This window comes from Porites lutea, chromosome 3 (genome assembly GCF_958299795.1).
Source record: "Porites lutea chromosome 3, jaPorLute2.1, whole genome shotgun sequence".
Lineage (NCBI taxonomy): Eukaryota > Metazoa > Cnidaria > Anthozoa > Scleractinia > Poritidae > Porites > Porites lutea.
This window is the reverse complement of record NC_133203.1, coordinates 50,491,545-50,509,729: the sequence shown is the minus strand read 5'-3', so window position 1 is coordinate 50,509,729 and position 18,185 is coordinate 50,491,545. Positions and strand designations below refer to the sequence as shown.

The following is an 18,185-nucleotide window of genomic DNA, read 5'->3' as shown; positions in this document are numbered from 1 at the left end:
CTTCAAAAATGATTTTGTTTGAGAAGAAATATCAAACATTCGACACAGTGTTTCATCACCAGATGAAACACCTCGAAGTTCGTCAAAAATACTCCGCTGCGCGTCGTATTTCCAACTCTCTTCTCGGTGTTTCATCTGGTGATGAAACACTGCATCTCATGTTTGATATATTACTTGAAAACTATCGTCGCCCCCTTTCTCCCGACCCGACTGACTGCCCCTGGGTCTCCAGGGATGCGTCCTAGTCTACCAGACGGAAACGTGGATTCAGACCTGTAAATTCACCAGGTACACTGATGCGTTAATCAAATAATTATTTCGATGAAAATAGATTTTGACATATTTGAAGGAACTGTGCTGAATCTGATATATCCAGTTTAAAATAGAGAAAATGAATCGGTTTCTTGAGTCTTCATTAAAGGATCACAGTTTTTCGTTCAAGAAAAATTACGATAAGACGTTTTCTTTAAAACCTGTAACTAAACCTGTGCGAGTACAATTGAAAATGTGATTTGTAATTGTAATCAGTCTGCAGATGTCTGGACGGTTATCCTGCTTTGATTTACGATGTTTAATAAGTTAGAATACAGCAATATTTTTTGTAGCTTCACACATGCATCTTTTTAACTAAGAAACTCGGGTACTTTCATAGGGTACTTTAAGCGAAAAAGCTATGATCTTCGATCCTAACTAATTAGAAGACTGCAACAGAAAAATATCGAAAGGTGGCTAAAGAGCTTGGACTGTACAGAGGAGTATTGAAAACCTTCCATATCAAACGAGATTGAACAGCTTCGTTCGCTCTCTATCGAGGGAAGACTTTTCCTTTACGAATGAGGTATATATGCAGTTCGTAAACGCGCGCTGTGCTTGATGCAAAGCGATAACATGAAGATCTACGTAGATCGATCCGAAGATAGGCTGTAAATATGTAACACCGTGCAAGGAACTCGAGTTATTCAAATCGTAAGGAGGCCCTCAGCTATTTCTTGACTCTCTAAACTCTTTATTTGAGCAGGAGAATGTGATAAATGGGTAAAGGAAGAATCTGAAAGCTACCGACATACACCGGTGCATGTGGGATCTAGATTACATGATTTTATGACCAATTCATGGTTAACCTGGGGACCTGAGCTCATATATGTCACTACGAATAAGTAAAACTTACATCATTTTCAGTTTCGTCAGTGGTTACTATGTAACAAACAGAGTTTTCATCTCATATCATATCAGGTGGTGACTTGTCTTCAGTTGTTACAGACACGATTCTCTGAAAGATGTTTGTCAAGAGTTTTCATAAAATAAAAGGACCCGAGGTAGTACTGTTTGTGGGAATTATCTTCCTTCTTTGGGTAAGTGTTGACAGGAACGAAATAAATAGAGACGAGAGAAAGCCCCTATGATCCTGACTCAGTCATATTTTCTCCTTACTGAAGGATGGAGAATGTTTCTGCCAGAGGGCCCTCTGGTAGACACCACAAACAGAGAACGTCTACAGTTAATCACAAGAGAGAACGGAAAATCATTATCAAAAAGCAATCAGCACGTACGTCAGGCTCATTACGGAGGATTTTTGTTATTGAATGCATGTAAATGATGTAAATGTACCTAAAGGAAATACCGCTTATAACTAACTATTTCAAAGCAAGAATCTTAGACACTTGCCTAGCAAAACTGAGAACAGAAGATTTTTTCGACTGATTTTCTTTAAGAGTTAAACCAACGTAATCAGTCATTCATAGAGCTCGATAGGGTAATTTTAAACTTCTAGCTTTCTCATAAAGTTGTAGAGTGTTTGAAATATTAATTGCTCCTGTGGTGTACTGTGAATCAAATGTGAAAGCCAGCCGAACAACAGCATTTCTCGTAACGGACTTCTAAGCTTGATTTGCTTAGTTCCTCCATCTCTTCGCTCCGCAAAACTATCTCACAGGGACACCGAACAGGGTACCTGCTGGAATGACAAACATAAAGCAACCTGGCGGTTCCCTAGCTGCCGCTGTTGGAGATGGAATAACTGACGACAAATCTGCGATTCAGGCCATAGTAAACCAGGCTGCGATTTCCACCATCAAAAAGGTTTTCTTCCCGGCCTCCTGGTGTGTGCCAGGTCAACGGTGATATCGCCATCGCCGACTCTGTGGAACTTTACGGAACACAGAGTGGTATCGCAGTTATCAAAGTCAGGGATGCATATGCCATAAAAATACACAATGCTTCACCGGGAACACATGTCTCAATAAAGTATCTGTATTTTGACGGAATTCGTGTAGAATTTGAAGGTCGATCTACAAACAATATCACAATAGATTAATAGGTTGAGTATTCTTAAAATGAGTAACTCTGGCACACATTATGAGAAAATTAAAAAAGATTAAAGAGGAATTACAATATTCATAATTACGTAAAGATGAAACAGTTAATGTGTTACAAAACTGTTTTAGGGAAATATTAAAATATAATCCAGGAATATATGTGTTTTGATGAATTGCTCTTTCACATTGATAGAAGTAGCCATCACACAGCAGAGCCGTTTAAATCATTACCGTTCAACTTTCTGGTCCATCATTTCCGAGTAAAAACGTCTATTTATCATCAGAAAGATAACTTGTTCAAGACAAACTATAAACATGCATAACTGTAATATAGTATTGTTATTTTAATAACTTTGAACGGCAAGGAAAATTTAAATGAAATTACTGATTGCCATTGCGCAAAGCGACCACTCCTTAGAAGGAGTGGTCGCTTTGCGCAATGGCAATCAGTAATTTCATTTAAATTTTCCTTGCCGTTCAAAGTTCAAATAAAATCAATAAAGCTTTATTAACGGTATCACTTCGTTAAGAAACGTTCCAGATAAGAACGATAGCAACAACGGCAACGAACATGTTGGAATGCAAAAAAGGTGCTAACTTTTCTTTTGTCTGTACTTACTTCTGATTGGCTTAAACAACAAAAGTTAACAAAACTTCATAAAGCAGTACATATATTCATCCTTACTTTGCAACCATCTTCCATATAACAAAATCTGGTCTCAGTTTGAATAACAAAGAAATCCTATGTGGGGAACATGTAAAATTGTAAACTTCTCTTAGCTATTGTTTTCAACTCTTGTGATTGGTCAAAATCTTTTAACACAAAAAAACACCCTTTCAAAGTGGAGTGCAAATGCATTTTATTGTGTAAACGGCCTTCATGTAGTTTTATGCATTCTTTGTGTAAAAATGAGAGCATTCCTATGTGGGGAAAACACCGTTGCCGTATAACAAAAGAAATTGCTATCCACCTTAGCCGGATCATTACTTAAAAATGCTCTTCCAGTGAGCCGTTTACATAACAAAATTTTGAGAGAAACTACATTAATGCTAAAATATATCTATATATTAAGAAAATCTATCCTATAATTAATTACACAAAAATCAATCAACCTTAAAGGTACATTAAATAACTAAAATAAAATTCTATCTCAACTCCCTCAAGGCAATCCCTGGTTCAAGACAAAGATAGGGCAGACTTGAAAGAGTTGAGATTTATCTCGACTTCAAGCACATTTTCTAGGCCATTCTACATGACTGCTCCCCTATAGCTAAAGGCCCTCTTAGCAGCTTCAGTACGGGGCCTTGGTACAAAAATGTTGTTCGAGGCACCTCGCACGTTGTAGGAATGAACCCCGGAGGTTGGTTGAAACATGTTCTTTAAACTCTCAGGGTAAAGGTTATTTAGAGATTTAAAAACACTTATTGCGAGCTGTTTAGAGCGTCTTTGCTCAAGGGTATCCCATCTCAAGTCTTGGAGGATATCCGCAGATCTTGTATTATAATCACTAAATGTTATAATTCTCCCAGCCCTATTTTGCAATCTCTGGAGTCTGTCACACAGGCCTTTTCCCATACATCCCCAGACTTCGGAGCAATAATCAAAATAAGGAGCGACTAAAGCATCATACATTTCCAGTAGGGTTTGGCGAGGCACCAGGGAACGAATACGTTTTAAGGTCCCTATACCTGCAGATACCTTTTTACAGATGGTATCCACATGGGATTGCCACCCCAATGCCTCGTCAACCTCTATTCCCAGATACCTATAATTAGTCACCCGAGTCAATTGTTGACTATTAACAGTAACGTTTAAGTCACCATTTAAATGCCTTAGTCGGTAGTGGCTTCCAGTTATCATATATTTTGTCTTTTTGACATTTAATGTGAGTTTATTGGATTTCAGCCACTTTTGAACCTCATCCAAGTCTTTGTTTAACTTTTCTTCAAGAGTTGCGAAGTCATAGGTGGAAAGGGTAAGCGAGGTGTCATCAGCATACATGAGTGCAGATGATGACAGCTCGCATTCTTGTAGGTCATTTATATAAATGGCAAACAACAAGAGTCCAAGTACAGAACCTTGTGGGACCCCATAACTAACAGGAAGATAGTCTGATAGAGTTCCATTTACATAAGTACTCCGAAAGCGATTTGATAGGTATGATTTGAACCACTGAACTGCATGTGGGTCGAGACCATAAACTTGCAGTTTTTTTTAACAATATGCTGTGGTCAACCGTATCAAAGGCTTTCTTAAGATCCAGAAAGAGTACACTGTTAATTAGGCCATCATCAATATTTAAGTACCAGTTGTTAGTAGCTTCAAGCAAGGCAGTCAAAGTAGAATACATCGGTCTGAAGCCATGCTGAGAAACTATCAGCAAATTATTGTGAGTTAGGTACTCATAAAGGTGTTTGAAGATAACCTTTTCGATTATTTTACTGACAACTGGTAGAATAGACATAGGTCTATAGTTATTAGGATCAGACTTAATATCCTCCTTATATAAAGGTAATGCTTTGGAGATTTTCCACTCGTCTGGAAAATACCCACACCTAATGGATAGGTTAATTATATGGGTGAGAGAAGGCACGATTTCAGGACAAGCTTCTTTCCAAAGCCTTGCAGAAATACCATCTAGGCCTGTATCCTTATCGACTCGAAGCGAACTCACTAAACGGTGAACAACACCGCAGTGAGTCTCGTTCAGGGTAAAACTAGAATTTGATGGCGTAATGTAGTCCTCGAAACAAACACTAGTTTTGGGAATATTATCGGCTAACCTAGGCCCAATGTGAGTAAAGTGATAATTAAGAGCATTAGAGATTTCTAATGGGGTAGTACTTGAGTTATCTCCAACATCTATTCTATTTATTTCAGTTGTTGGTAAATTTCGGCCCAATATTGAGTTTACTCCTTTCCATGATTTCTTAATATCCCCTAGATTTGTTTCGAAATACCTTTTATAGTAGTTAGTTTTTGCTTTCCTGATATTAGCATTTACATTGTTTCGAGCAATCTTATACTCGGTCCAAAGAGCATCTGAATTGTTGATAATTGCAGCCCTTTTCAGTTTGTCCCTCTCAAACATCATCCTTTTTATCTCTGGTGTAAGCCAGGGAGCATAATTATTTCTTACTTTCCTTTTACGTTTTGGTGCATGGAAGTCACAAATTTCTAAAAACAGGCGTGACCAAATTTCCCAGGCACGAGTTCTTTATTAGTAAATTCTGTTAGAAACTGCAAGACCGACGACGTAGGTTGATCGCGAGATACGCCAATTCAGAGGGTGTGGATGGGGTTGGCTGATAGCTGAGAATTGGCCAAAACGTTAACTGTTAGCTGGGAAACGATAAGTTTTTTAACTGATAGCTGAGATCCTTTAAGCAACTGTCAGCTGAGATTAGTAAATTGTGTCCGAGACACTGAGACAGGTTATCGCCCCTATTGGTATTATAGCACCTACACCTAAATAAGGTTTTTTTTTTCCCTAACAATGATTGTAATAAATTTCCGCTCCTGAGGGCCAGCATTGCAAGCTACAAGCAATTGCAAGAACTGAGACAGTACTTGACATGTGCGTCAACATAGACCCTTTCTTAATGTTATATGCTGACGATTTTAAAAAAAATGCATCATGTTAGACCTTTGATATTGATATTTCAAAACAATCTTAGCCTTGTAAAAAAAATGGTAACTTCTTAAGCTTTATATCTTAAGCCCGCGTGGAAGCTTCCCATTTGGGAATCTGGAGACAGACGAAGGGACATGTCTCCAGCTTTCTTTTTCTACTTAATGTACCTCGCAGTTGCCTCTCGCAGGCCTGCCTTTGAAATGATGGAGAGTCCATAGGGGCGGGTGCAGGGGGTGCCGGTGAATATTGGCTGCAACTTTGTTGTATCGAGTCTTGGGGTCATCTTTTACAATGAGTCTGCTCACAGACCCGACCCCCCTCCCCCACCCCTACTTTCCCATTAGAGACAAACACTGCCGCGCTCGCTACCGAAAATGCTTTAGATGAAACACGTCTGGAGCACCGACTAGTTTTCTATTTATCTCTTTGTTACTGTAACCCAGACTTCCTCGGCTGGTGAGGTGACCAGTCCATGAACCGGTTTGACCTGTTGTCCCTCTACGAGATGAAACTTGAACCGTTTGATGAGGACAGCAAGAAACACGAGCCCTTCAGCGATTGAGAACCTCCATCCGGGACATTTACGTTTACCAGCAAACCCAAACGGTTGGTAAGCGAGGCTTGGAAGCTCTTTAATGTTCTCTGGACCGAAACGATCAGGATCAAACCTGAAAAATATTGCAGGGTGTCATTTTTCTTTATAGGTAAAAGTTATCTCACTTTTTGCAGTTAGGGTCTTTACGTGGCAAAGAATTGGTCTACCCATGCGTCAACAATTCAGTCTTACTTACAAATGCTGTTGCAAGACCCTGTCTAAACGGAACAAAACCTCTATCTGTTTACTCCAGATTAGGTTACATGTGTCAACCACTGGAACAAATTTCAAAAATGTAAACTAACTAACAGAAAAATGAAGTAACTTGCCCCTTCCCCTGATCACAAGAACAAAAAAATAACAATCAGAACTTGAAGAAACTGGATATATCATGGGGAAAAACAGAGCAACTTAGTTGTAACCAAGGATTTACTCAAGAATGGTTGAAAAGTGGTAGGAATTTTTTTAGCCACCCGGGTATGTCCCGCATGGCCACAGAACACCCAACATAAATCAGGAGTTGCGTTCTCGTACCTCGAACGCAATTACCTAAACTAGTTTTGCAGTCTTCCTTTTCTTCTCGAACCTTCGAGTTATTAATTAGTCACGGTAACTTTCAACAACATAAGAGACTGTTCGACTGCTGGCAAACTGAGAAATTCCGAACTGTTTTACCTTTTGGGCTCTGGCCACAACTCTGGATCTTGAAGAACAATTCCAAAGGGAAGAAGAATTGGCGTCTGCGGAGGTACACAAGCAAAAATATATTTTAAATTTTATTTGAGCTTTCATTTTATTCTAAGATTAATTACAGTCATAAAACTGGCTTCTAGTTTAACCACCGTGGTAGTTTCAATCCACTTGCAACACTCACTGACAAATCGCACAAAACGCCACTTGCTAAGCCTATTTATCACTAAAGAAACTCAAACACGACTGGAAACCAACTTTTAGAAATGAATTTATCCAGTTGCTTGGGTGGCCTGAAGAGCTGTGATTGGATAATAGTCGCCGTTGGAAGCTAGCAAACTACCATACCGATAAAGCGGACCGTAGTTTAAAACGATCCAAAAAAGAATAGTGCTTTAGAAGGATGGTTCCTAGTCAACAGAAATTTCTGGAGCGGACGTATTAGGACAACAACTGTGTCAGAAGGCTAACTGTACCTCTTTTGGAATTACAAACTCGCCCACTTGAAGATCGTATTCATGGATTCTCGCCCCCCACGGCGCCAAGACAGAACAACGGAGAGTCTGATCTATCACTTGACGAGTATACCTGCAATAAAATTTATGAGCAAACAGACTTAGGCTATGTCTTCACGTCTCCGAATACTTTTAAAAGCGAAGACTTTTTCTTCGTTTTCGAAAAAAATTGCGTCCACACACGGAGTGTATTAGAATCGTTTTTGCCCGTCCACACCAAAATGCTAAAACGGTGGAAACGATAGCATCCCTTACAGAGCATGCGCTGTATGATGTAGGACATCATCGTACAACAAATCACCGGCAGACTGAAATTGCACAAACTAACCACCATTAATTTATAAGAACCAGTGTCCACTCTGTGCAGTAGCAAACAACCTATTCAAACCGTTGGCGAAAATGAGGGTTTCTATTTGTGAATCTTTTGTTTCACAACTTACTGTAAAACAAACGACTCTGATTAAAATGCAAAACCAAATACCAAAAGACCCACTTATAAATAATTCTAATTTAACATTGTCACCAATGGAATGAATGATGATAAATCTGACTCGTTCGCAGTCGTCTCTCAGTCACCTGTCAAGGAGAGCGCGAGGGGTGATGGGAAGGATGGCCCTCTTATTACCCCTCGCGCTCCCTTCGGTCACGCTTCTCGCGTCCCGCGCGTCTTCCACGTGCGATCCAAATAGAGACGACCGGAGAAGGGGACTAATCAGTTGCTGAATGGATACATTTATTAGTTTTACTTCAGTTGAGAGGCAACTTGTGGTTTGATGTCCTCATCTCCCAGGACGTCTTCAAGTTCCTTGTAAACTTTCTCTTGGATCTCAGGATGTTTCGTCAGGTAATACAAACACCAAGTCATCACTACAAGACAAAAAAATGTTTGGTGGATACAAAACTAGTAATAACAACTAATGGTCACCCCTGGGGAACGCCGGCCCACTGACCGTGTAATACAGTTTTAACAAACCTACGAATACTCAAGAAAATGAAGATGATGAAAGGGCGACAAAACGACCTGTAAAAGACCACTTAACACCGTGCAGGTTATATCCGTTGCACTAGTTGTCATGGTGACCGTTAAATAGAGCTGAAGACGACGAAAATAATTTGTTGGGCCCTCGGAGAAGGTGACTGCGATTGTAGACTGCGCGCAGTCCCACAGGATAGTCACGCGAGCAAGGAAATCGAGAGAAGCGAGCGAAAAAAAAAAAACGAGAAGCCGAGGGGAAGCTGGTCATTTACTCTCTCCAGTTTCCATTGACCGCCTCTCTCCAGTTTCCCTCTGGGCCATTTCGCTCTCTCCAGTCCTGCCAAGCTTAGACCCGACTGACTGAAGGCGGACTGCTCGCAGTCTACTGCGATTGTTCAGTAGACTGAGGTGACTGCTTAATTCAGGGCAGTTGTACAGTTATTAAGGGAAATGATTCTCGGGTCTTGACGGTCTTTGGTTATGTGACCGCTTACTAGAGGGTAACCGTTTAATAGAGGTTTGCGTAATACAGGTTTGACTGCATTCTAGCTGGGAAAGGAAGGAAAATCTGGAAATAACTTCAGACGTTATCGTCCTTACAGTTCCAAATGCTAGGTAAACACTATTTACTCTATTAAACTTCGCAATTTAGGAACTACAATTACCAATAAAAAACGCACCGAATCAGAAGGATGCGGCGTTTATTCGAGAATTGTGAGAAAAAACTCGGTACACTTGGTAATTTACACCAACCAGTCATTTACGATTCTATCTCAGCAAAAAAAAAAGCGAGACATTGGAACTTGTAACATCTTTCAGTTTTACAGTAATAAAAATTTACAAATGATTTATCGTAATTGTTGTCATTGATTTGAGAAATGTAGCAGGGACACCCAACGAGAATATAGTTCAAAACCACTTAAACATAGCATTGTTAACGTATTTTAGTATTTGAACGGTAGATATAGGCATATTTTTATCCCCTTGAAATTTTCCACCTGTTCGGATTTCCTAGCTGAAAGTCTAGTGATCCGAAAATTATAGGGATCAAAACTTACTTTTCCGAAAATTTCAGCCAGAAAAAAGGCTCCCGAAAAATCTAGGTGACCTTTTAAGGGTAAAAATCCGTTTAAAATGGGCAATTATACCATTTGTAAGATGTTCGAAAATCCTAGGAGAGGCAGGCAAGCAAGAAATTTTACAACAAATGTTCCGAAAATTGTAGATCGCAAATCGTCTTCCGAACAGATATTTTCCGAATATTGTCGTTAGGTGCCTCTGATGTAAGTTTGAAACAAACGCCCTCCTTGAATAAATTCCAGAGCGGAAACGCTAAAAATTTAACAAACGTCACGCGTTTAATCAAATATCTATTTTATGGGTTAAAATAACGTAAACACTGTAAATGGGTTCTGAAAATAAACAAGGGTCCAGTGCACTTACTGAATCCTGTTGTGTGGAAACCTCCGACTAGAAAAGTAATGACAGTGTCATTCATCTGCAAAATAATCATTACAAAAAAAAAAAAAAAGATTTCAGCAACGTTATGGGTAACATTTGCGGGCGATAGTTACAGTCTTGTGGAGCCACACACCTCCAGAAGAGAAAAAGAAAAAATAAAACATTCATGGTGGCAAACTTGTCTGAAGTGTTTTATCGCAAGATTCTATCTGTAAAAGACGAGTAACCTGCTTTGAGTATTATTAATTGACTAACTACTTACGTTTAACTGAAAAAAAAGACAACAGCAATTCTGAAGGAATTTGCTGAAGGTGTCAGGGGATATGACAGCTTGTTTTTCACAAATTTTAAGACAACTAAATGAGTAAGTGGGAAAAAGGTATTTAAAGAATCTGTCTCCTTACTATCTCTTTTTCCCTATGTCCCCTTACCTTCTCACTTTTAAAACGAATTTGCCAGTGATCAGACACTGAGGCTACAAATTTCCCTCGCGTGTCCCCCTCCCCTCTGCGCTCCATTCTTTCTTGCACCCATGTTAAGTACAAGCACTTGCCACGCAGACGAGTCACTCATATGATTTATGTGGCTGAATGCAATTTAGGCAAAGTTAAACTCAATACAATGCTGGCCAGCTGTCTTTCCCTAGAATTCACAAGGGCGGCCGTGGGCCTTTCGCAGGGGGCATCTGGGATTTTACTGCACATCACGTTGAGGTCATCTCATTTCGCTCGTGTTGCATTATGTGTACGTTCGCTTGTGTTTATTTCTGCTCCCTTCCCAGCCCTCCCTTTGGTAAATATTGGGTAAGTATGTTTAGTTTCCACTGGTTAGCATTGTGACGGGGCCTGAGTGGATACCCCTCACAGGGTTGTCATGGTTACCCGCTGCAATCGGCTGCAGTTCTGGGCTCTACCAGCGTCTAAGGCACCTTCCCCACGTTCATCTATTGTTGAGGAGTTTAAAGGTACTTATGAGAAAGACAACTTGGAAGGGGGTGGGGTAGTTATGCCTTCAAAATGCTAGTCACATGTTGAGGAGAAAGAGAGGATATAACTCATTACGTAAAAACTTGATTAACAGTTGGAATGACCATGAAGTGCTAAAACTATTAGCAATCGTAGATTATAGAGTGCGTTCGAACTAAGACTATCTTTCGATCGGTGTGCTCGAAAATGCCACAGTACCACAGAGTAAATTTGATGATAGGTCATTCCCCAAAAAATCTTCCTTTTGATGATATTTTTAATTTTTGTTCTATATCAAGAGATAATGAGAATGAAATAAAATATTGTAAATAAATTGTATTAAATTGATGACAAGTTACACCATTCTAATGTACAAAATAAATTACTTGCCAAGGTGGGGCAAATAAGTTGTAAAACTACAACAGTTCAAAGTGCAAGATAAAATTCCACATATGCTTAATGAACATGCTGGTTGATAAACATTTCTCATGCAAAATCATGCAAACTGTATAGATATCAGCTCATCAGTTATCATGCAACCTCTTTGAATTAATGAAAGTGATGAAAAGGCAAACAAGTGACATGAACAACAAAAAAGACCACCATTTGGTAGCACAGCACTCCCAGGAGTTTGTTGCATTCTCCTATGGCACAGGACACCCAAGAGTTTGATGCATTCTCTTAATGTTGTTGTTGGGACAATCACTTCAGAGTTTGGATTTTGAGGCAAAAAAGGTCATTTTGGCAAAAAAGCCTTCAAAAACAGACAAAAGATGGGCTTCAGCTGTTACCTCCTCTTCATCCATTAGATCACAATCCAAAATGGAATCAAGAAACAATGTTTCATCCTTATGTTCTTCTTGTCTTCTCCTGTTCATCATATTTTTGACCATCTCTTTCATGTATGTTCTTCCTGATGGAAAATAAATCAAAATAAAATTTGATTAATCTGCAACTGTGGTGACGAGCTTTTTTCACCTGTTAAAAAGTAAACAGACACTAGAGTTACACAGTACACCATAAGTTTAGGCAGTAAAACCCTGTTGATATGACATATTGTCGTATTCATGTTCGGGCAGATTAAATTCAGTCATAAGAATGAGGTCATCACTGAGGTCATCACATTGACTACCTCCTCCTCCACAGGTGCAGTCCTACATGTGGGGGGTCCTCAATGTTTTACAGTTTACTGTTGTTCAGGGATGGGTGAAATTTGCATTCAGTATGAAGCTTAAAATTAAAGCGAATTTAGTTTTATTTTTTTGTCTACAATTTGAAGACTGGATGCTCTAAAAATAATAGAGAAAATTATCCTGGAAAATATTTAAGAACAAAAGAAAAAGGGACCTGGGCTAGAACTAAACCCCGGGTTAGCAGTGCTAATCTGCCTTTGAATAACTGGGCCCAGTTATTCAAAGTTTCCATTTAAGCTAATTCACAAGCTTTCATTTTATGAATTGAAAATTTGAATTGAAAAAGGTTTGAGGTAGGCAATAAGCTTATGTACAACTTCAAGATGCAGTTCTTCAGTGGTCCAGCAATTCCAGTTTCATTACAATCATTTAAGACAGTACTCTATACACTACCTTGTTGAAATTTTTTTTCTCCATCACTGTCAGGAGAGGGAGAGGGACCAGCCAGACGCGCCTCCATCTCATGCCAGCACTTCAAATATAAAAAGCAAAAATGATTAACATATAAATATGATATCTGAGAAGGAACAGTTCGTGCGCAATGTAAGAACATGTCCAGCATGCCCAGCCACCCTTTGCATCCTTCCCTCCCAAAACCAAAGAAAGCTTGGTGCCCGTCCAAGTTCTAAGCAGCTAGTTCCCTAGGGTTAACAACCAGTAATTTAAAAATAGTTTCATCAATTAGCTCTATTTTAAATACAAACAAGAAGCAATTTAATGTGAATGTGGTTTTTTAATGTTAATGTTAATATTTAAACGGAATTTTAAGCTTTTTGTACTCTTCTTATAGCTTTTTAATTTGTTTTTAACTTGTGCAAATTAAATGTAGGTTTATTATTCTAAGTATAAACATGAATTTTGCCAAATAATAAAGACCTCAAGATAAAGACCTAATAAACATCAAAGGAAAGATGCAGGCAATCATAAACTGAATCACTATTTATGTACGTACATCTTCATATGCTGAGGTTAACTTCTGAATCTCCTTCTCATTCATAAAGAAGCGTCCCATTCCTGCAACAGAGATGGCTTTTATAGCCATGGCAATCATAGATTCTCCAAGAGGAATATGCTCCTGATTCACCGCAAATGTGGCAAATTTCACAGCCATTTCTTTGGCAATCTACAGATTGAAATGAGATGAAAATATTCAACAATAATTATTTGGACGAGGTTGACCAAATATGATTTGTCAATGGTGAGCATTCAGCTTCGGCAAACAATTTTTGATCTGTACATGTGAGACACTGACAAATCAAGATATTTTGTGATAACTGGAGTTCAATAATTTTTTCATTGTTTGATCACTGAGTTTGGTTTTTTTAATGAATTTCTTTGAGAAGCAAATAGATCTGCCATTTGCAAGCAAGAGTGATGCAAAGAAGGAGAAAAGCGCGGTTTCATGTAAGCGTGAGCAGAATATTATTTGCAGCCAAACACAGTTGGATGACAATGAGCATGAGCAGACCATTATTTGTAGGCAGTTATTTGCAGGTCACGTGGTGGGCTCTCGGCCAATGAAAAGGAAGAAAAATCTGCATCAATGATAAATTGATTGATCATGATGATATGATAACACATCAAAGTGGTTATAAATATTACCAATAAAATCAAGTTAATTATTAATAATAATATTTACTTTTATTGCCATAAAATGCTCACCGCACTTTTCAATAACACGCAAACTCTGAAATTTGAAAGCAAGCTTACATTTTGCGGCATTTTTCACTGCTGTCATAATAATATTATTATGATCACAAGTAATGAACATAATTCAAGGAATAGTACGTAGTAAAAGAGATTGATAAATTAACTCCCAGGTTTACCACTGTTACTTACACTGTAAATGACAAACCCTTATTAAAGACAATCAGCATAAGCTGCGAAAAACAGCTAACATTTCACTGCTACTAGGAAAGTTTCTGGTGAAATGAGCCTATAGTAAGGCAATGTGAAACATAAGTTGTTATTTCAGGCTACGAAGATATAACTGTTATGTTTGATGTCTCGCTACCTTTGTGTTTTAGACTTAGGTTACACTGTTTTATAAAATAAAGAAATAAATCAAAATAATGGGCCAAAATTTATTACCAAGGAAAAAAAAACAAAACAAAACCTGAGTTAAGTGTTCATAATAGTTCATCACTGCATCATGACTGAAACTACGATCGACCAACTGCCTTTTCTTGCGTGCTTCTAGTCCATTTTTATAAGTCAGACTCTTCCTTCCCAAAAGAGGTTCAAAAAACTTGAACTGCTCATCTGTAAAATAACATATAATAACAATTTATATTAAATTAAAGGCAAAAGTAAAAATGTTTCTCAATTTTGCTGCATTTTTTTCTTCTCAAAATTTTTAATTAGAAAGTCACAAATAATAATAATATATTATATATATATTTTTTTATAAACTGTCAAACTGTGATTGATGGAAATAAATCCAACATATTTGATTGTCTCTACTTTGTGTGAATTATATTTATCTTGATATGCAATGATTCTATATGAATGGGACAAATAATTATTAAACATAAACTTGATTCTCTTTCCTTCCTATGCTAGTAGACTTTCTTCAAACATTTGACTGTTTCTTGACACAGTTTTAGAATTTACCGACAGATCTATGATTTTTAGCATTTGTTCCTTTCATTGTTAGCAGGTGCTTAGTCAGTAAAGTCAAGGAACCTCTCGTTTGGGACACCTCTATTCTAGGCACACCTCCAGGGTACACAAAATTTGGCCCCTGAAAAACGTCCACATAATCTTTGTATCTATCATCTCTGTTGGGTGGACCCCTCTATTCAGGAGAAAGGGACACTTTTTCTGGGTCCCAAAACCTGGGTTTAACCTTCATTCAGGAGACACCTTAACATTGAAAAAGTGACTGAACACCAAGAGTGTTGATATCTTTAAGTTAATCACAATTGTGGAAGCTTTCACAAACTGAACTTTCTCATGCCTTAAATAGATGTAATGCACTTGTGTGAATTCAACATATAATGATGCAGGGATATCATTGTTACCGGTACGGTTTTTTTATGAAGTCTTGTTGGTTAATTACATGTATTAACAAGCCCCAGATCAACCTCTATTCTGGGGACACACTTGCTTCAGTCCCCCCCCCCCCCCCCCCCCCCCGTGTCCTCTTAAAATAGGTTCCACTGTAATTTGGAACTCTTTTGAACTATTTTCTTGAGTTCTGCTGCTGCAAGAGTGCCCCGAGAGTGACTGATGTTGATATATTGTCCACAATTTCCAAATTCGGTCAGTGTCAGCTGGTTACGAAGAATTAGTGGAGAGATTAAAGCTAATCAGAAACAGCAAAATATTTTTGAACACATAAAAATTAACATTTGAGGTAAGCAATCAATATTATTTAATTTGTCTTACAAGGCTTGTCAAAGATTGGTTGTATTTCTTTCCAGTAATCAACTGATGATAAACTGACAGCATATTCCTTTTCCCACCAGAAGCTGACTATCTCGCCATATTTCTCATGCAGTTCAATCAAATACTCATGAACACTACCAGCCTTTGCCAAGTCAGGCAAATTACCATTCCTGCAGAAAGAGAAAAACAAAAATGCCAGCAAGGGCAATTGAAATTAACTTTTTTCCAGTAATCACATGGCTCCTATTTTGAAGGACATCACAAAAAGTGAGTCATCACAAAAAAAGAGAGAGAAAATAGTACTACATTATTTTATTTTTGGTTTTAACGTGGGAATGGATTTTATCGCTAACAGTTCCCATTCTAGGCATCCTTTACTAACACAGGATCTGAAGGTTCCACTCCTGGAATACATGGACCTTTGGATGAATTCCTCTGTAAAATGTAAATCACTAAATTAAAATCTAGCTTGCATTTGTATTATCCACCATATGGAACCCTAGCAATGATGTGATAAACACCAGACTTAGATGTATGCCTCTCTGTCTTTAATTGTCTTTAATAACCCTAGCCAATTATTTTTCACCTTTAAAATAACTCATAATAGTAAAAATAAAGTCATTCACATTGTAGCCTGCGAACAGCAGAGGAAATGCGTCTGCTGCTGTTCACAGGCTATTCACATCGTTGATTAAAAAAAAATAATAAATAAGGTGTAAACTTCCATGTTGATTGCTCTCGACCTCACTCCAACAACTCTGATCTGGCTAGATAAAGTGAAGAGAAGCTCTAAAAAATTTTAGCTCTAAATTTTTTTTTTTCTAACAAATGAACTAATCTGCATGTCTATTCATGTAAATTCCTCCGTGTTTGGATTTTGAGTCAGAAACTATGTGCATGCCTTAAAAATCATGGGGGCAGCCTCGGGGTTTGCAAATGCCTGACCCCTGGGCACGGTGGGGTGGGGGAGAATGGCCACAGCTGAACTGGACTGACCGGCTTTATGCATAAAAAAAATTGAGCATCCCACGGGCAACTTTGACAGCTGGCCTTGGACAGAGAATACCGGCATTTTTTTCCATTTTAACTGAATTTTGCATACGTGGAGTAGAATGAATTCTCTTCCAAACATGCAGCTCCCCATTTTAGCACAAAATCACTGTTTACTTGTGTTCATCTGCATGGCGAAGTGCGCTTGCCACTTATTAAGCATACTCACAAAGTCAAACGTGAAAAGGAGAATAACTATCAATCCAAACACCAATAAAACGGCAAACACGCCGAAATCATTAACTGAAAAGTGCGAGGGAAACATACTGCGCCACTCCGGTTTTGATTTTGTACCTGGGCGAATATTTCAAGTTGCGCCGAGAGAAAACTAGGTCCAAGTAAACCCTCGTTCCAGGCTCCCTCGTTTCGTTCTAGAACTTGAGACTCGCTGCTCTTTGGTAGCAGCCAGGGGGGGTGGGGGGTACTCCGGCGAATTTTGGATAGGGGTGTGCCGCGAAGGTTCGTAAAAGGACTAAGAAAGCGAAAAATGATACCCTTTTTAAGGCCGAAAGCCGAAAAATGACACCCTATTCAAGGAAAAAACAAAATTATTAATAACATGAAAAGGAAAACTTTATTTCTTCTCTGTAACATTGGATGTATAGCATCAAGCATAAAATACTAGAATAAGCCTAATTTTAAAAAAAAATGTTCGTTTAGGCGGGCGTTTTCACACTCCAGTACAGTGAAACCTGTATTAAGCGGACACCGTATTAAGCGGACACCCTCTATTAAGCGGACAGTAGCCGAAGTCCCCAAATTTATTTCTCTTATTTACTTTAAATGGAACCTTTATTGAGCGGACACCTCTATTAAGCGGACGCGGACAACTAAAAAGTACCTGAAATGGTCATTTTTATTGTTGCCAACCTGTATTAAACGGACACTTGTAATTTAATTCCACCACCCAACATGCCAAACACCGGAAATGCGAAAGGCTGCCACACACAAATTTTCATTTTTTACCTTAAAAAACGTGACTTGACGAACTTATTTGATTAGTTTCACCGCACAGTTATGTTTTCTATTTCGTTTTGTTTGTATAGAGCTTGTTTCACTCATCTGATTTCTTCAAATTTTAGTTGGAATCTATGTTTATGGTACTTTGATCAACTGGTCTACTTAAATAAAGAAATTAATGCAAACGTATATCGTCATAGTCTCTGGGAGTATTCTAAACGTGTCCACTGTTCATTTGAATGGCATTTGACACCTTATATGACGTTATCTATTAAAACCTGTATTAGGAGGACACCCTGTATTAAGCGGACACTACAGCATTCCCCGAGAGTGTCCGCTTAATACAGGTTTCACTGTATTAGATAATACAATTAAGCTACCCTATCTAAGGACCACACCAGGGACACAGAAACAAAAGGGTAAAAAAAGATACCCTATTT

The 18,185-nt window shown here is 38.4% G+C and overlaps 1 protein-coding gene across 1 annotated transcript; it reads right to left on the bottom strand.

Moving 5' to 3' along the window:
- Window positions 1–6,201: 6,201 nt before the first annotated feature.
- LOC140929884 (cytochrome P450 20A1-like) lies at window positions 6,202–17,063 on the bottom strand. Its single transcript, XM_073379583.1, has 12 exons — window positions 16,955–17,063; window positions 16,118–16,170; window positions 15,736–15,905; window positions 14,462–14,607; window positions 13,298–13,468; window positions 12,739–12,817; window positions 11,944–12,065; window positions 10,170–10,224; window positions 8,497–8,617; window positions 7,712–7,823; window positions 7,221–7,285; window positions 6,202–6,618 (listed from the first exon to the last, which is right to left on the bottom strand). The coding sequence occupies exons 1-12, from the start codon at window positions 17,048–17,050 to the stop codon at window positions 6,369–6,371; spliced, it is 1,440 nt and encodes a 479-aa protein (XP_073235684.1). The 5' UTR covers window positions 17,051–17,063; the 3' UTR covers window positions 6,202–6,368.
- Between the last annotated feature and the right edge of the window lie 1,122 nt (window positions 17,064–18,185).